This window comes from Euprymna scolopes, chromosome 33, assembly GCF_053919585.1.
Source record: "Euprymna scolopes isolate OS-2025 chromosome 33, ASM5391958v1, whole genome shotgun sequence".
Lineage (NCBI taxonomy): Eukaryota > Metazoa > Mollusca > Cephalopoda > Sepiida > Sepiolidae > Euprymna > Euprymna scolopes.
The window spans coordinates 505650-526700 of record NC_136514.1 but is presented as its reverse complement, the minus strand read 5'-3'; the positions used below and the strand labels follow the sequence as shown (position 1 = coordinate 526700).

At 36.2% G+C, this 21051-nt stretch overlaps 1 protein-coding gene across 1 annotated transcript in view; it reads left to right on the top strand.

The window, feature by feature from the left end:
* Positions 1 to 21051, top strand: part of LOC145257981 (cubilin-like) — a 146929-nt gene that overhangs the window by 107976 nt on the left and 17902 nt on the right. Inside the window, exons 7-9 of the mRNA XM_080115705.1 lie at positions 8766 to 8977; positions 14214 to 14413; positions 19546 to 19693. Of these exons, the coding sequence (XP_079971831.1) occupies positions 8766 to 8977; positions 14214 to 14413; positions 19546 to 19693 (560 nt within the window). The remainder of the gene's footprint in view (positions 1 to 8765; positions 8978 to 14213; positions 14414 to 19545; positions 19694 to 21051) is intronic.

Genomic DNA, 21051 nt, shown 5'->3' with positions numbered 1-21051 from the left:
AAAATCCAAACTTTCAGATCTAATCTTTTTGACCTGTCACTTCCGTTATGTCATCCTCAAAAGGACATGTTTTATTCATGAGTTCCGGTGACGTATGTGATTCAACGAAACGTCTCACTAACGTGTGACTTCTTAGTCCGTACCCAACTGCGCAAGTTCGATCTAGTTATATTTTGTTTACATTTTATTTAAGCTAATTTTTATAACATTTCAGTGACCAATTTATTTCTCTAAACAATAAATATTTCTTAATATAAACTATTTTAGCAAGGTCACTGCTGTTGTCCACTTAACAATAGATAGACAGATAGATAGATAGATTGAGACAGGCTCGAGGTGCAGTAAACTGCAAGCTAAATGCACCCAACGCAACGGGATAGACGCGTGGCCTTTGTGGAGTTGGATTTGGTTCATTTTTATGATCCCTCAAAGTTAATTGAACGAAACCATTCTGGTTTTAATGGCCCGTCAAATTCTATTAGGCACACGCCGGCTCAGATATTTCACTTGATTGCCAACAGAAGAAGAAACAACCCCTTTTTTGGGCATAGGCCGCCTGGTGAAGATTTGAGTGACAGCGGTTCCGGCATCCTGATTGGCTAAAGGGCCGAATGAGAGAAAAAGAAGATTTAGCTCCCGCCCCCACAATATAAGCAGCGAGTTTTGAGAGACTGAGACACGGAGATCGACAGACACGGAGTGACATCTGCTCCCCTGAGCTCGAACGAGCGAAAAAGCACCTCATCGATTGACCCTGCCGACGTAGCCATTTAGTCTTTATCGAAAACGAAAGAACTTTGCAGTTAACAAACGGCCAGTCCCTAACTTAATAGTGAAATACGAAACGACGATTGTAATCTTTTATGAATAACAAGGAATTTTTAATCACAAAAAAAAACAAGTGTCGACTTGTCTTTTTTTAATTTGTTTGGCATGCTTGCAGAAACGCTCGACGAGTCTCAGGTACTGGCCGCTGACATTCTCATCAGAAGACACGAGAACCAACAATCGGGAACAGTCCACCACTAGACGACACGCGGGTGACTTAATTGTCACAGATAGATAGATAGATAGATAGATAGATAATACTTGTCACCCTGATATTATCTAACAGCAGTAGAAGACCCTCAAAATTTGATATTAATGTTTTGAAAACTAAAAATCGAAGAAAATCTTATCTATCTATCTATCTATCTATCTATCTATCTATACATCTATAAAAGTGAACGTGTCTGTGTATCTGTGTATATGTGTGTCTGTGTGTGTACATTTCCCTACACAATAACTCTGTCATTTTTCAGTCTACAGACTCGAAATTTGATATACAGGGTACTGAGATGTGGGAAAATCTTTGTAATCAGTTAAAATCAGTTTTCGGTCAGAAATTTGGCTGTTAAGGGGTCAAAGTTCAACGATTTGACCTTTGAGAATTTTACCAAACTCCTCCGACAATTTTGTGTCTAAACAATTGAAATTTTAGATATAGGTTCCTTGGACATGGATCTAACTTAATAACTTTATTTGAACCCAAAACAATAAATGTTAAGGGGTCATAATAAGGGTCAAAGTTAAAAAAAAAAATTGACCTCTGCGGTCTCTACCAAATTACTAAGACAATTTCTGGTCTAAACATTTGAAATTTTACATAAAGGGTATTCAGAGATGGGGCAAGCTTTTTAATCGGTTTGGGTCGAAAATTTTCAGTTATCAATATATAAATGTATGTATGTATGTTTGCATGTCTGCCTAAAACTTTCGACATAGGCGACGGATTTTTACAAGATCAGTATCGTTTTGAAGTTCGACATTTCAGACGACAAATATCGAAAAATTGGCTTAAAACATTAACATCTTCACCTTAAACTGGGCACTTTTCTATATGGGGGGTCGCTTTTTTCGCCGATATTTTCGAAAGCCATCCTTTCCTTTTGATTGTCTAGCCTTAATTAAAACCTACGTCACTTCCGATTTGGCAGTGGTCATAATAGCAAAGACGTCAAGTTCTTTCCCTGTTCTTTTCCTCCTTCGCGTTACAGGTTCGAGCCTGCCGTCCTACTACCACTTTTTTTTTTGCTCTACATACACATCCAAAAACCCGGGCAATGCCGAACTAAAATGCTAGTCTATCTATTATATATATAAAAGTGAACGTGTCTGTGTGTGTGTGTACATTTTCCTACGCAATAACTTTTTTCAGTCTACAGACTTGACATTTGATATACAGGGTACGGAGATTTGGGAAAATCTTTGTGATCGGTTTTCGACCAGAAATTTGGCTGTTAAGGGATCAAAGTTCAACGATTTGACCTTTGAGAATTCTACGAAACTCCTCCGCTAATTTTGAGGCTAAACAATTACAATTTTAGATATAAGTTCCTTGGACATGGATCTAACTTAATAACTTGATTTGAGCCCAAAACAATAAAAGTTAAGGTGTCATAAAAGGAGTCAAAGTTGAAAAAAAATTGACCGTTTGTTTTTGTTTTTTGCTCAAAATACACCTCCAAACATCCGGGCAATGCCGGACTGAAATGCTAGTATATATATATATATATATATATATATATATATATATATATATATATATATATATATATATGTGAACGTGTGTGTGTGTGTCTGTGTGTGTGTCTCCGTGTGTGTACATTTCCCTACACAATAACTGACAATTTTCAGTCTACAGACTCAAAATTTGATATACAGGGTACATAGATTTGGGAAAATCTTTGTGATCGGTTTTCGGCCAGAAATTTGGCTGTTACGGGGTCAAAGTTCAACGATTTGACCTTTGAGAACTCTACCAAACTCCTCTGCTAATTTTGGGTCTAAACATTTGAAATTTTAGATATAGGTCCCTTGGACATAGATCTAACTTAATAACTTTATTTGAGCTCTAAACAATAAATGATAAGGGGTCGTAATAGGGGTCAAAGTTTAAAAAAATTGAGCGTTTTTTTTTTTTTGTTTTCTTTTGCTCAACATACACTTCCAAACACCCGGGCAATGCCGGTCTGAAATGCTAGTATTTTATAAAGCGCTTGAGCAAGAGTTTAACGTTTTAAAAGGTATAGTTTATGGCTATTTTCATTGAATAAATATTGCTAAGAAAAGAGAAATCTGTTTATCTCTATCCTCTTTGTGTACATAAAAACGATTGGAACTTTCCGAAAATCTAATATATTATATACAGGCTCTACCTAGCCAGCATTATATATAATAATATTTAAACTGACTTTTCTCTGAACAATCTTCGTGTAGACAAAAAACAAAACGAAGAAAGTCCTTCTCAAGGCTTTATTCCATTTAATTCTACGGTAAAATTAATCAAGGCAAGAAGCCAAACGCATATAAATATAAATAAAAAAGACGTATTTAACAGGAAAATCATGTAATCAAAAATGATAGCAAAGATTTTTATTTTTTAGTCCCCCGACAAAAGGAGGGTGAGCCTGTAAATTCACCTTTGTCCGTTCATTTGTCTCTGCTCGCATTTTTCTCAATAACTACGCCTTCGATTTTTTAAAAATTTTGCACAAACATTAAACATGATGTGAGTAAAAAGTAATAAAACAGATTTTCCGGGAAAACTCAGGCTGCCCCCCCAGGGGTGCCTTTGAGGTTAAAATGGTTAAAATTGACATTTTTGTGCTTATTAAAAAAAATGATACCTTGGGTTTTTATAAAACTTTCTAAAAATTTGTAACTAACTGATTTCTATATAATTTTGTTTATTTATACTTCGTGATAACTTTTGGGTGTAACAAGGGGCTCTTTTAGGGCGAATAAAAAAATTTCATTTTTATGACTATTTTACCATATTTGTCCAAAATTTTCTGTGTATGTCAATTTAGCAGTTTTGTATGGTGCTGAACCTGAATTTAAATATGTTAAGGCCTTAGGGACTTTGGGGGCTAAAAAGGGCGGGGTGCAAATGATGGACTTAGTCATGTTATTTTTTGCGTGGTGCAGAACTCAAATTTACATATATTAAGGCCTAAAACTGCACCGTTTGTTCATTTTCACCAGGATTTGATGTACCCTGAGGATTTTGGGGGCAAATGGGAGGGAATTAAATGCTGAACTTAGTCATTTTTTATGCCTTGTTCACTGTGCACTCACGGGGGACCATGTATGCTTCACTTGTTTTTGTTTTTTTGTTAAATGAAACGCTTAGATTATAGTGTCATACAGAATAAAAAAGAAAATTATATTTTGTATTCTCTTTCTTTCTTTCTCTTTCTTTCTTTTTTTTTTTTGTTACTCTTGTTCACCCTAAACAAAGCATCTTGCCACTTGGATGTAAAGGGGCTACTACGGGGTGGAACGGTAAAATTGTCTCCCTAGAAAAAGATATGATTCCATTTCCGGTTGATGAAAACCGATTTTTCTTTTTTTTTTTTTTTTGTTGTTGCCGACCATCTACTAGTTGGCCAGTTGTGCACAAATCCCAAGAGCGATAGAAGCCTTCTATCATGTCTGAAAGTGACACAATGTTCAAGGAGCAAGATCAGAGATGCGCCGCTGTACAACTCATGCTCTCTCCTGACCCAAGTTATGACAACAGGACCATTGCCAGAACCTTCAAAATACAAATCCGTACAATTCAACACTTGAGAGCACGGATGACTCACGGTTATGGTCTTTAGTGTGGTTTCAAGTGAGGGTCACATCATGTCACCTCACATCTTTGAAGTCGACTTGAAAATCAACACCAAAGTGTACCTGGATGTGGTGAAGAGTGCGATGATCCCCTGGTGCAATCAGGTGGCCCACAAGTCCAAAGAAACTAAGGCTTGCCTTCAGGAGTGTTACAACTTTTTACTCTTCTCTCACTGACCTCCTCCTACTCTGACCTGAACACTCTGGTCTACTTTGTTTGATTATATGTCGAAAACATCATCAACATGACCTCCCACAACACCAAAGCCAGCCTGATTGTCGCCATCCACTGAACATTTATGGAACTCTCGCTGGCACTTGTGGAAAAGGCATGCTCCCAATTCTGGACCTGTATCAAGACGGTGACTGACGCTGAAGGCGACTACATTGAATAGATGTCAGCTCTACTACATAAACATGTAACCTGAATTTACTTTTTGAATAAAAGTTTTAAAATAAAAAAAAAGTAGTGTTGTTTTTTTTAGGGCAAAAACTTTATTTTACTTATTTGGGGTCAGCGAGATGTCAAATTCCATTACATTTAAACTCTTGCATGTCAGAGAAGCAGGAAGCAGGAAGGGGATTCCAAAATCTAGCAGGCCAAGGAAACAAGCTATCAAAATAGAAGGCTTTCCGGCATGTGGAGCCATATAAAATTAACGGGTAAGATTTTGCTGGTAAACTGGTTTGTCAGCGATATGTATGTCGAGGGGGGGGTACACGTGCAGTGAGTTAATCACAATAATTTCCATTAAAATATTTGTCAAAAAAAGACACGAGGGTGCAACATTCATTCTGTCATTCATTAACACGTTCTTGTTTCTTTTTCATCTGCAAGTTCATCTTCTGCTCATTCTCTCTCTCTCTCTCTCTCTCTCTCTCTCTCTCTCTCTCTCTCTCCAAACAGTTCTTCTATCTTACTTTTTACTTCGATAATAGCAAAAAAAAAAAAAACAACAACAAAAAAGTCTCTTCATTCGTCTATTTCCTTTGGTTTATACTCTCTCTCTATATATATATATATCCACCTTCTCATAATTCACCACTTCCTCGAGCTGAATGAGAGTTCTTGGGTTTGTAGATGTACTTTACCTTTCCTTTAATTAATATGCTGTTGTCAATAAGCGATGTAAGATTTTTGTTGGTTTTATCTTCATTTACTTTTTCATATCAAGTTCAAAAAATTGTATGCTTACAACTGTTGCGCCCCCCTCTCTCTCTCTCTCTCTCTCTCTCTCTCTCTCTCTCTCCGAACAATTCTTCTCTCTTAATTTTTACTTCTGTAATAGCAAAAACAAAAAGAAAATCTATTCATTCGTCTCTTTCATTTGGTTTATACTCTGTCTATATATATCCGCCTTATTATAATTCATCATTTCCCCAAAACTATTTCTGCCTATCTTATCAGATTCTTCATAAAATTCTATTTTCATTATGACAGTTTTTTTTCCATGAGTTTTAAAAAGAAAACAATCTCCTTTCTCTGCTCGCTTCTTGAGCTTTATACTCTCTCAACTCTTTTCCATAATTTATCACTTTCGCCTTTTAATACTGTAGTGAAGTAGAAAAAAAAAGAAATTAAGAAAAATATACATAAGACACAGCTGTTCCTTCCAAAAGGTCGAGCTTTTCAACGTCCAAAAATAATTCACCGTCACAAAAAGAATTCGCCGTCACTTCTTCCAACCGTCGTTTCACTCTCTGCGCTCTTCACACCTGCTTAAAAAAGTACCGTTTATATGCTCTCCCAACAGCAAATTTGCAAAGGAGGACAACTCAAACCACACGCCCCCTTGATCTACACGATCATGACATGTCAACCCATCACGTAGTCGCTCGACCAACATGGCGACCGTCTCTCTCGCTGCGATCTCCGCGGAGCCTCTTCGTGAACGTCGCTACTTGGCTCGACGTCGCTGTCTTCCTCTGATGACACAACTACCGGCCGCACATCAACGATGTGTCGAGGGATGCCGTCGATAGTTACATTGTTCGGGGACTGGACAGTTGTCACAATGCCGCTCCCCCAGCGTGTGGTACAGCGAGCATCAGGCGGTTTGTATCCACACTTCCTATCCCACTCGCACAGTCGCTCGGTTCTCACCTTCCTCCGCAGGTACCTGTGCAGTTCGGGGATGCCGCCACTCGTACTTGAAGACTGCCCTCTGCGGCACTGACTCCACTTTTTGCCCTGACTTTGGAGCCATATTATACCAGAAGACAGCTTCTGGCGGCGAAATCTGCCCTCTTTCAGCTATAGCCTTAATGGTCCTGTGATGCCGCTCCACAATTCCGTTTCCGCCTGGTCTATATGCAGCTCTGAAATAGCGCCGCACTCCCCACTTATCCAACACATTCTCCATGGCAGCTGAGCGAAAGGCAGTTCCATTGTTCATTAGCACTTCTGTCACTGGACCCCTCTCCAAAAACACCTCTTCCAAGACCTTTACAATTTCACCTGCATTTTCCACCTTGATTTCCCTCCAAATGGCTACTCTTCCTGGTCCACACTCGACCATTGACAGATACGGCCTCTGTCGATAGTGCGTTACATCTATCGCCAACCTGCTCCAGTTCTCTGCCACCTGAACCTCACCAGCTTCGTGTCTACTCGACGCAGGGTCGATTGATTGACACCGGCTGCATCTCTCAACCACTGTCCTAACGGCCTCCTTTGTGATTCTGGGGTCCAACTTCCTGGCCAAGAACAAGGTTCTATCCACTCCAAAATGGTGCATGTCATGCAAATCCTTCAGAGTGTCCTCATTCAAACAACATATTGCAACAGCCGCCTCATTCGGCGCCTTTAGCCAGGTCTTCAGCACCCTCGTCATCACATCTGCTCTGTTCTTTGCTGAAGGAACGATAGTTACCCCAAGTTGAAGATCAAATTCCCTAATCAGCTCCCTTAACATCATCAATCGACGCTTTACTAGCATCTCGGCAGCGCCTTTCGTCTTCACCCTCCTTTCTCCTGTAGCTTCGGACTGGATCCAAGAGAACACAGTGGCTGGGTCGGTCCTCACCTCAATATTCTGTAGCCCCCATTTCAAGGCTAAGTTGATGCCCTTCATAACCGCATCCAGTTCGAAGCTACAGGAGAAAGGAGAGTGAAGACGAAAGGCGCTTCGTTGAGCGACAGCTACGATTCCCTGCTCACTCTTTTTTCCTGGCCAGCACCCTAGCCTGTGTAATCAACTCCGCCACCTCCATAGTATTTACACCGGGCAGTTGCTGCAGAGCTATAGAAATATGGTCCGGGAAGCCATTGATAAAGGCCATCTTGACCATCTGTCGACGGCCTCCTCCATTGAATCCTGCTAGTCCCGTCAACCTCCTGATATTGTTGGCGTAAACATCGACAGGCTCTCCGGTCCACACCATACGGCTTAGTTTCCATATGCCACAAACCGTCCTTCGGTAAATGCTTCCTTCAACTTTTCCTCAATGGCGTCAACAGACAGTCGATCCTCCTCCCGCATCTCCAGATATAGGGCCAGAGAATCACCATCAAGATACAGCAGTATCAAGCTGGCTACATCCGCGATGTCCCGCAACTTAGCGACAAGTTTAACCTTGGTCAGCCAGTTTATAACATCTCCCTCTCCATAGAACGTCTTAAGCATTTCACTGCTGATCCTCTTTGCTTCCATAGTTCCCGCCGGAATAGCTTGTAGTGAAGTAGAAAAAAAAGAAATTAAATATATATATATATATATATATATATATATATATATATATATATATATATATATATATATATATATATATATATATATAAGACACAGCTGTTCCTTCCAAAAGGTCGAGCTCTTCAACGTCCAAAGATAATTCACCGTCACAAAAAGAATTCGCCGTCACTTCTTCCAACCGTCGTTTCGCTCTCTGCGCTCTTCACACCTGCTTAAAAAAGTACCGTTTATATGCTCTCCCAACAGCCAATTTGCAAAGGGGGACAACTCAAACCAAAAATACATTTTTCTTAAAAAGACTATTTTCTTCGTGAGAGTTTCTTCCACGTTGTAAGGTAAGTTTGGTTCCATGTTCTTTTCATTCATTTAAAACTACATTCAGTTTAAAGTCAATTTTTTCTGCATATTTTTCAGGTTTACAAATTTCAAGCATTACCATTTCTGCCATACTAGTTATTTGGCAATATATGATGGAGACAACACATCAGCGCGGCTTATTGGTAAATTCTGCGACTGGCCGACACCCAAAACCATCATTTCAACCAATAATACACTTTTGTTACAAATGAGAACAAATGAATTTAACAAAGTGCCAGAATTCAAAGCCGTTTACCAGAATACATTTGGTAAGGATTTTTTTTTATAAAGGAGTCACCACATATTAAGGCTTAGGGTCATATTGAGGATAAAGGTCAATGTGTGTATGGTAGTCATTGGAACAGTAGTGTAGTAATCGTTTGTGGGGGAAATTTGGTATAAGATTATAATTACAAGGACGGTTAGGTAAGAACTTGTTTATGTTGGGCCTTGAAGACGACCATATTGTAGCCAGCTAGAAAGGAGACCAACAGAACAGAGTTCCAAAAGCGACCAGTTCTAGGAAAAAAACTTTGTTCATGGAATCCATGTTTATGTTTAGGCACTGACAAAGAGTGGGGGAAATTATTGACAGTGATTTTGGTTAGACGAGTGTGTTTTTTAGTAAAAGATTGGCGAGAGGGACCATAGATTGGAGCTCAGTCGAATACTTGCCATCAAAATATTAATGGAGAAGAGACAGGCTCGCGGCGTCTTTTTTGTGGGAAAAGGGTTGCAGAGAAGAGAAAAGGGCATCAACTACTAGATTACAAAGTTGATTTTGAACTCTCAAGGCAGAATAGGATGTTCTGAGCAGCTCCTGCTCAGATGTGACAACATCCTAGGACGAACTTGGCTTTTATACAGGTAGAGGATTGCATCGATAGATATTTATAAGTGATAGAATGATACAATCATTTTTCCAGCACCATTAGCAACGGATTTGATGTATGTGCTTCATTTTAGATCAGGAGTGAAGGTCAGATCAATAAGTTTGTCTAAACATGGGGCTTCCTGAAGACGAGAGTCATTGATTTCAATTGGAGCCAGATGTGGGTCAGAGCATTAACGGTGGAAAGAGAGAAGTTTGATTTTAGATGCATTAACAGTAACCAGCCACTTTTTCCCATTGCACTATATGCCCAAGATCAAAAGAGAGAGAATCAGAGAGATCTTGGCCATTTCCGGACTTTGAAGTGTTGTCATAGGTGGTAGTGTCGTCTGCATAAATGTCTACAAATGATTTAAGAATGTGATTTGGAAGATCGTTGATGAAGATCGGGAATAGAGTTGAGCCTAGGTTGGAACCCGGAGGGATGCTAGCATTAATGCTATAAGTTTCAGATTTTTACCCATCAACGACTACTCTTAAAATCTATCAGACAGAAATGATTTAATAATTGAGAAGACATTTCTAGCTGTTTTGTAGCTGTAGATCTTATGTAGTAGACCTTTCTGCCATACCCTATCAAAAGCCTTTGATATGTCAAGAGCAATCACCTTAGAAACAGAACCTGTGTCTAGAGATTCACTAATCCTATAAGAGATTACTGTTAACACATCAGCTGCAGATCTGGCAAAACGGAAATCATATTGCACGTCACTGAGTAGGTTGTTTATCACTTCTCTGTTTAACACAGATTACAGTAACTTACAACGCACAGGAGACTGGTTGGTCTGTACTGAGAGGGAGATGACGATCACTTGAATTTTTAAATACAGGGCAAACTGATAAGGTTTTCCAGAATGTTGGGAAGCATTTCTCCTTAAGGCAACGTTTAAATAGCTTTGTAGTATGGGTGCTAGTTTTGGTTGAAGCGTTTTGAGCACTTTTGAATGCCATCGAGGCCAGTTGCTTTACTGGGATTGAGATTTTTGATAAGCTTGGCAACATAATGCACAATTATTTGTAGGCTGCATAGTGTGTTTTCAGACACAGGAGGAAATACGGGGGGGGGCTGATCACGTAGGGTAGAATTTGCTGCGAAATTCTTGATAAAGAGTTTGGCTTTGATACTGATGAGATTACCTCAGTTCTATTGATGATGGTTGGGATAGAGGACAGCTTCGGTTACAAGAACCTGTTTGTTATTCGCCAAAACTCACTGGATTTAAAATAAATTTATATTCTTCATTCATAATTAACTCTTCCTAGACTGGTGATGTCCAAAGAAACTTCGCTGAGTTGTATTATATTGCTGCTTACCAAGAAAAATATTATCATTCGCTGAATTTAATCATCAGATGTCCATTAGTATTAATCATCAGTTATCTCCCTTGAACGACTTTAATATATGTATATGATCATCATCATATCGTATAAATCCAAAGATTCTATTGTTGCCATTGGTTTACTCGATATTTTTCTAATCAGAACTCTTTCTAGAAAGACATTGAGTATTTATAGGAACAACCACATGAAGGTTGCCAACATCCTAAGTGAAAGCGATTTTTTGTGAAACAAACTGGATTCAAACTTGGAACACGTAGGTCGTCAGTCCGTATAGTTAACCACTAGAACACCGTTACCTCCCACAAGTATTAATTATTTGAGGTAATTAATTTCAATGAAATTACAGCCAAAAATATGTTGTATGTTGAAACTGCACACACATATGCACACACACATGACGGTCTGTAGCTAAAACTCACCGAGTGATGGAGTGAAGCTGTCAAAACTAACGTCGCCGCAGGTAAATAGGCCAAGTAATTGACTACCCAACAGCTGTCGGGGTTGAAACACCTGCTAGAGAACATGTAAATATATAAGCAGTCGAAACACAAGAGTCAGTCAAAAAGTGACAATAGCACAAGCCGCTGTTGAATCCGCCTCTTCCTGTTCCCCCTCCATGTGTCGCTTGGAAGCGTGCACCCGAGGCAAGAAATAATATAATAATTTTATATTTTTCTAACAAATGAATTTGTATTGCAAGTTTGTTTTTCTTGGTTGATGAGAAACTACGATATATAAAATATACCTCTGTGATCCTTAGAAACACCACCGGACTTCTGTATCCATGCTTCATTTTTATTTTGTTTTTATTAAGGTAGTATATGATGCCTCTCCAAAGATTGCTCATCAAATTTGATTGGTATGTTAGTTGGGGTGTGTCCAACGGAACCAAAATCAATTCGGTCATCATCATCAAGTGGTGTTCTGCCTGGTACAAACATTGATGGCTATGACTCTCCATTTATCTCGAGGCATTCATGAATTCATTGTTGCTCATCATTTCTGATGATGTGAAGGTGTTCAGACTGTCAACATATGTTTCTCGCTGTCATTCTCTGATTCTTCTACCAACGATCAAACTAATCTGTTCTATTCTGCTTTTTCTGTAGAAAAACATCAATAATATTTACTGGCTTATATATAATTGTTTAATTTAGAAGAAATGTAATTAAAAAAAATATATTTTTCATTTCTTACGCACATATATATAAAATGTAGAGGATATAAAATGTGTTCAAAACTCCGATCTCAAATTGAGGCAACAATACTAAGCAACATTTATTTACGCACCATGGAAAAGGAACAATAAGAACGCGTATGCAGGCACACATGAACGAGCATGCATAAAGTTGAAATGTTCGTTGTGCGTATATGCGTGTGAACTGACTAAGTTCTGATAAGCTCGTTGTATATAGTAATTAGAGAAGTAAATGGATTGTTCATGACAAACCATTAATGTTCATGACGGAATCGTGTTCTCTTGCCTCGAGAATGTATGCATGCGTACAGGCAAGAGTTTGGGTGAATTCATGGAGCAAATGTCAATCACATCTGTTCATTGTTGTATTGAGGCAAAGAAGAGAGAGAGAGAGAGAGAGAGAGAGAGAGAGAAACGAAAGAAACGGAAATAGAAAGAGAAAGGTCAAAGATCAAAGGAATTGACACATATGTCATGCCACATATCATCTGCATGGTGACATTGTTTGCATGTGTGTTACATGCACGTAGCTTGCTTTGTGTCTGTGTGTTTGAGCTAACAAACCTGATTTTGCAGTCATACGGGTTCACTAAGCATACAAAAATTTACCATATATACGAAAACAGTATGGGGTGTCATCACAAAAAGCCCGAAGAAAACATATGTAGAATTTGACAAGTCTAACTTCATAAATTATGTATTTATTAGTGTTGGGATGATTAATCAAAATCGGAAAAATCGGAACTTTTGGGGTATCGGAATCTGTATTGGAATCAGAAAAAACGTGTGCCTATTTTCCGCTGCCAAAAACGATTCTTTTAGTTGTCTTTTTATTTGATTTTGTTTAAAGCAAAATCTCTTATTGCTGGTAGTAATGATAAAATATTAAATATTTATTGATTTTTAAACTACCAGTAAAGCTATCTATAGAGCATCCCCTCACACATACAATTATATTTTTATGTTCGCTAAAATATCTGCACATTTAACATGTATTTTTAATCAGGAAAAAATTACAACTCTATAATAAAATATTTATAAAGAATCAGAATCGATAATTGTATCAGAATCAAAATCGTTCCATCACTAGTATTTGCCAGTGCAACCAATTTTTATATGGCTGCAATATTTTCTGGGTCTAACGTCGACCAGTTTTGTCAAAAAATAAATACCAGGTATTTAATCTGTTTCAAAAAAAAAGATTCCATGTTATTGTAACGTCGCAGGGATAAATAAACAAAGGAAATAAATAAATCCGACTTGGCTTTCCTTTCATCACACAAGTCATTTATTACCATTTTTCTTTCTCCCCGTCTCGATACCAGTTTAAAGAGTATCTCTGCTTCTGCTGGGCCATATGTCCATCTCTCCTGATCACGTTTTACTTTCTGCTCCACCACATGCCAGCCATAGACAGTCATTTCTCGTCTTTGACTTTACACGTCCATCATTTTCAACAGCACTTTTTCTTCTCCCAACCACATGGTGCCTTTTTTTCTCTTTCTTGTCATGCCAAATTTGCTAATTTGCATGTGTGCCTTTTTTTCGGCTACTCTTGCTAATATCCTCGCAAGCCAGCTATCTTACAGCTCCTATTGATAGTTTCTCATGTGCTCATATGCGCTCTGTTACATTGCCGAATTCACTGAAATGTGAATATTAAATACTGTAAAAGTTCATTCTATGTAAAGCATGTCAATCCGGTAAATATTGCACCAATTATTCGCTGGAATATGGCTGGAGGTGGTTTCACTTTGAAAGAATAGCAGTTGAATCTAAACATTCGCTTGTGTGTGTTGATTGTTAGAAGCTATTTGGGCTGCTCATCAACTTCAAACTGCACTATTTAATTTTGCAAAATTGTACTTCTAGCAAAGGTAACGGGCACTGATGTGCATTTATATAATTGTTCAATCCAGCAGAAAAAGCAGCACATGTTCTAACTCTTACATACTCATTTTTACGTCGTTAAGATCATTAGGATTGTTGTTACCCATATGTGCATCCATGCATCACATTAAACATTATCTTTATCAAAAACTTAAACTATTGATTGAATTGCTTTATTTTACAGCACAGAGTGTTGGATGTGGAGGAAATCTTGGGAACAGTACAGGCCTTCTAACCTCCATTGATATTGACAATGACGGTTATTATGAAGAAGACATCTACTGCCATTGGGTCATAACAGTTGATGCCGATAAAATTGTTCAACTCACCTTTGAGTCCTTTGATATCGAGAGTTCCCCAAACTGCGAAAAAGATAGTCTAACAGTAAGTTAATATTTTTATGTTACTTTATTTTATTCTTTTAATAATGGAATTCATTGTTTCACATTGTTTTGTACTCTATTGCAGTGTAACATAATCGTCAGTAGCGTATTATATGCCATATATATATATATATATATATATATATATATATACATATACATATATATATATATATATATATATATAATGTCATTTTACCGAAATGATCCAAGATGGCAAAACTAAAGTAAAATATAAATATTAAAGAATTAATATTTATAAAGTAATTTCAGACAGATGCAAAAGCTCGATAAAATCAAATAGAAGATAGAGCTTATAATAAGAACAAGTAGTTAATAAAACATATTAAAAACCACTTTTTTTTTTCGAAAAAATACTTTCCTTCTCATCAGAGGGTAGGATTTAGCAAAATGCGGGATCGGATTTTGCTTGCAAAAGTATTAAATGAAACTATAAGTAAGTCATAGATCTTACTTGATAACAAAAAGTGAAGCAGAGGGAATAGGGTGAATAAAAAAGGGTTTTCACGTGAATGGATAGTCTGGTGACGGGTACAATTTCCAAAGGCGGTAAAATCCAAAGATGCAGAATCTAAGAAAGTTAGTTAAATTTCCATTCGCACAAGTAAAATCTAAGGGAACCGCATAATTGGAAGATGATCCAGAGAAACCCAAAAGGCAGTAATCCGTGGAATAATTCACAAATAGGTACAAGGAAATGGGAAAGAATTCCAATATATTATTAAAAGAAAGTTAAAATGTACGTAAAAAAGAAATGGAACAAATATAAGCTGAACTGTCGAGGCAAGATTGAATTAACGAAAATGGGTGAAGAAGAGAGAAAAAGAAGGGAAGAGAAAAAAAGTTGAATGGTGAATGGAAGAAAATAGAAAAACCAATATCAAAATGACCCAGACATGATAACGTTAAAGGCGCCAAAAATTTTAAGCAAAAAAGAGGTCAACTGAAATTTACAAGTTATTGTTTAAGAATTGAATTTTCAGCAGGAGTTTTTGAAGGACAACCAAATGAAATAAGAAATATAAAATAAATGCGTACACATGTAAATACATACATACATATATATGAATACATACAATTACACATACACACACATACATATATATATATAACAAACACACCCACATACACACATACATACATACATACATACATACATACATATAAGTAAATAGATGAATAAAAAAAATAAAAGGGAGAAAGAGGCCGTTTTCTGCAAATCCCGGATAAAGCAAGTAAGTATGTAAGCAAGTATGTAAGTAAATGCATATAGTAACGTATTAGTTAGCATACATGCAAAATACAAAAGTGTAGGTAGATTAATATATTGGTAGATAGGAATATTTGAACGCTAAAAACGGAAATTACAGATGAAAAACCAGCCAAACAAGGAAGAATAAAGAATTACAAAAAAAAAATTTGGGCTGTTAGGAGAAATATAATTATTCATTATTATTATTATTATTATTATTATTATTATTATTATTATTATTATTATTATTATTATTGTTATTGCTGGTTGTATGATTATAGATGGAGGGGCTGCTCGTGTGATTAATAACTATATCAGATGGAGGATGGGAGGTGGAGATAACTAGAAGACAAAATATTAGTGTCTGTTATGGGAGGATTGCGTGGAAGATCTGTAATTGTGCATGAATATATAACATCTTTATGGATGCAATCATTATTGAATGGGCAAAGATGTTTGTTATTACAGTTACAGTTAGTTTTGGCTTTAATTGGGAAAGGGATTTTGGGGGCTGATTTAATTTTTTGTTATTATCCCTGATAGTAGCCCCCCACATCAAAGTGACAATCTGCCTTGTTTGGGGTGAAAATGTAATTAAAAAAATCAGTAGGGTCTGAATACGAAGATCTGTCGATTAGACGTCTTTTTAACTAGGTGAAGAGAAAAAGCATACCTGAGATGTTGGGTGTAGCTGGTCCCTTTTTTCCCAGAGTGACGTCTTGTTCTTGGAGGGTTTGACATGATTAAAATCTTTTTCATCTTCAGGCCTGTTTCGTTTGACTTAAGGCAGTCATTCAATACAGGCACAAATAACGCACGACACAATTATGAGAAATAATCTTATCTATTTATTTTACAAAAATATATATTACAATACAATGCAATACAATTTACAGATCATATAATTAATTTTCGCAATTAATTTAACAATAAGCTCTTCAAAACAAACTAACCTAACTAGTGCTGAAAGAGGTGAGTGCTTCCTCTCCTCGTTTACGGAGAGACAAAAATATACGTCTTACCCCACGCTGTCTGGACGAAAAAAGAGATTGAGAAAATTGATCGTGGGGCGGTGTTAACAACCATCACAACTGGAGCACAAGATATAGTGCCACATAAGAACGACTATTCGAAAAATGGAAAAAGTACAAAAAAGAGATCATTAAGCAAAAACACTCTGCTATTTAACAATAGTTGTCTGAATGAAAACATGCTGCCTAACTACACAATATATATATATATATATATATGTGTGTGTGTGTGTGTGTGTGTGTGTGTGTGTGTGTGTGTGTGTGTGTGTGTGTGTGTGTGTGTGTGTGTGTGTGTACTTATTTATTATCTAAGAGCAAACCGGTTGGCCTCAAAATGCACCTTGGGAATACCATGGTGATGTTAAACCAGCACGCTGCCAAGTTGCCAATAATTGTTGATGGAAAGACCATCTGAGGAAGTTGAAAGCTACATCTACTTGGAAAAGAAAATTACGAAAGATAGGGATCTCCTCCCTGAGATAAAGAAAAGGATAGCATTGGGATGGACAGCTTTTGGGAAAGTGGAGAATATAATAAGAAGCTGAAAAGCAAATATATCAATCAAAGGGAAGATCTTCAATGAATATATACTATTTTGATGATCTACGTTAGTGAAACATGGACCCTGACAACTCACCAAAGTGAAATCTTGGCAATGGCACAAAGGAAGATGGAGAAGATTATGTTATGCATCTCTCTGTAAGACAGAAATACAAACATCCGGATCTGCCAACAAACAAGAGTTATTGACATCAATACTGCCATCAAAACATCCAAACATAGATAGGCAGGGTATGTAGCCAGACAACATGACAACAAATAGTCCATTAGGAAAACGGAATGGGCACCTTGTAAACATAAGAGGCCAAAGAGAAGACCCAGAATGAAACAGAGGAAATACCTGATACAACACATGAGTCCCAAATGGCAGCGGATAACCCAGGACAGAGATAGATGGCTAAACTCCAGGGAGGGGTTACTCATTGAGTGATAAAATACTTAGTGATATTATTATTGATATTATAGATAAAGTCCATGGACACGTGTTTCATGTATCTATGACTCATCAGTGTGGTTGACTATAAAAGGGCATTATACCATGATCATAAAGTCTCTGCTCTGGTGAAATACTGTGGTTGTGTGATTGAGCCCTCATAATATTCATCCACACTGATAGACATAGATATGACATAGCATGTGAAAAACTACAAAATCATATATATATATATATATCGGACGATGTCAAAACATCGTTAAATTATCTACTCGCTCAGCAGCCGCCGATAGCGAAATGGTTAGGAGCATTGACTGTCGTACAGACGGTTGGGTTTTAATCCTGGCTTGAGGTAGTTGCCTGTCTAGCCGTACTGATGAGCTGTGAAACAGCAAAACAGTACTGTATGTGGATGACTATATATATATATGTGTGTATATATGTATGTATATGTATATATCTATGTATATGTATATATGTATGTATATATGTATGTATATGTATATATGTATGTATATATGTATGTGTATATATATGTATATATGTATATATATGCATATATATGTATGTATATGTATATATGTATGTATATATGTATATATGTATGCGTATGCATATATGTATATATATGTTTGTATACATATATATATACATATATATATATGTATATATATATACATATATATATGTATATATATGTATATATGTATATATTTATGTGTATGCATATATGTATATATATGTACCTATACATATATATACATATATATATATATATATATATATATATATATATATATATATATATATATATATATATATATTGGTATATTTAAACAGCCTATTTTCATTCAAGCAAATATTATTTAATGCAACGGAGAAACTTTGCTTTATGATTCTTTTTTTAATTTTTCGATTTTCCGTATAATTTTTATTGTATTAAATTCAAAAATATTAATAAAGGTTCAATAGTTGTTGCTGTTACGAGCGCTTTCGATTCGTCCACGAATCATCATCAGGTAAGTCCGAAGGAGCGAAAATGAGAATTAAAAGTAAAAACTAAAATATACAGTAAAGGGCGATAAGTTAAAATATATAGAGTTGATGAAAAGTCGATTAAAATATAGATCGCTTAAAAGTTCGAGTATTAAAATCAGCAATTTCGTGGACACCGTTAACAATGTATTGGACGAACTTTGTAGTTCTAGGTAATTACACCTCTTAAGCTTTTCATGGCTGCAATACTCAGACTTTTACTGAGATTTTGGTCATTTAGACCTTGTCTATTACACTCTATAATATATATATATATATATATATATATATATATATATGCACGTCTCTAAATATGAAGCGACTGTCCAGTTCTAAGGGAACTTAGTTTGACTGTGTCATGAATAATAACCAGTTCCTATGGGGGAATAAATGATAATGGATATGCACATCCGATTTATATGAAGAGGTTGATATAACGTCTGTTACATCTTTTTGAAAGGTGTTCTCCTCAAGTTCTCAATAGCGTTCACAGCAGGGGTTTTCATCATACAATTAATTCTCTCCTGAGAATTAATTATTTGGGCTGGGATCTTTAGTGCAAGAATTTGGTAAGTATTAATGTAATAGACCGACCATATTTTTTATGTAATACATTTAATAAATGATGAGTAACTGCCACTCCAATACTTTCGCTAAGTATACAGTAAGTATTCATGTAATATATCGGCCATAATTTTATGAGACAAGTCTCATACTTTCTTTTTTTTTCTCAAATTTAATCAAATATATTTTCCATTTTTGTTTTGTTGATTTTAATAAATAATCTTTAATTTTCACAGATTCTGCACTTTAATGAAAAAGAGAAATACTGTGGTTTTAACATCCCAGGACCAATCACTTCAATAGCGAATGTAATGGAAGTGTGGTTCAAAACTGATGCCACTATTAATAGATCTGGATTTAGAGCAACGTATGCATCAATATTAAGTAAGTCGTTATCGAAAAATAAATCTTCTTTTATATATATATATATATATATATATATATATATATATATATATATATATATATATATATATTAGTACATACTGCCTAATCGTTTTTGTAGAGCTTAAGGATAGTGGAGACTCTTCAGTATTTAAGTGGGAAAAATTTTTAATGGCCTGGGGTGTGTAGCTATTTAAATAATCTATTTAGATCATATCTTAGAGAGAAACTAGAAATCTTAAATTTTTAAGATAGAAAAACATATTAAACAATAGAAGCGATTCCATATACTCAACTATTATATCTTGTTTTTTGTTTTCAAACCCCACCCCTCAATCCTGCTTTCATTTTATCTCGCAATTACTTATAACGTCATCAGCTGACTTTCGGAAGACCTCCCCCTCACTTTTCTTTATATCGCAAGTTTCTTAAAACGTCATTAGCTGAAGTCTAGAATATAATCACGCTTTTCTTTTAACGGTTAATTTAAAAAAAATTCTTTTGAACGCTGACGCTTTTAAAGCTAAAATTCTCTTCAACAGTTTGCACTTTGGATATGGAAATCTTTTTTCGAGATATGTGACTTCTATATGAATCTTTTTATTTTTAGATTCAAATATTAATAACTACATTTTATTTCAGTATTTAATTTATATATTTATTTTCTGTTTTTTTTATTTAACGATAGCGTTTCCTCGTCCATAAATGTTGTTTATTATATCTACCAAGTTGATTGCAAAAATAGATTAGGTAATTTTATTCATTTTTAGTTTGTGAGAGGGGAATCTATCAACATACCTTCCCTTAAACACGCAAGTTTGACTTTTATGAAGTACAATACTTAATATTTTTATTTAATGGGGAGTAGAAAACACATTCTGGATGCACTATCGGCAGCTCCTTACTCTTGCTTCTCTTTATTTGTCCCTCATTTCTCATTTTTTAATGAGTGATTTTTCTGACAAAGGGAGAAGAAAAAGCTGTATTCTAGGTTGGCAGTATTTGTCGCGAGCAGTCGGCAGAGATGGCGGACATTTTCTGTTTCTATGTCTATCCTATTAGCCATACCACTAGTAAAGGTGCTGGAGGTAAACGTTTTATCAGGGCTGACGTTACCCGCCTGATAATCAGGGACCCGAACCTTGGATTAACCACAAGGAGGCTGTCCTATCAGCAGGTGCAAAGTACTGGGGCTGCTGTATTGCCATTTGGTGAATAGATTCTGGACCATGCAGTAGCTTCTGGTAGGACCTCTCGATGCCATATTAGTGAGTAATTATTATGGCTTTGCCTTATCATGTTCTACAAAAGAAAAAAAATTCTTCGTTTCTTTTTCTCTCTTAGTTTCCCTTCTTTCT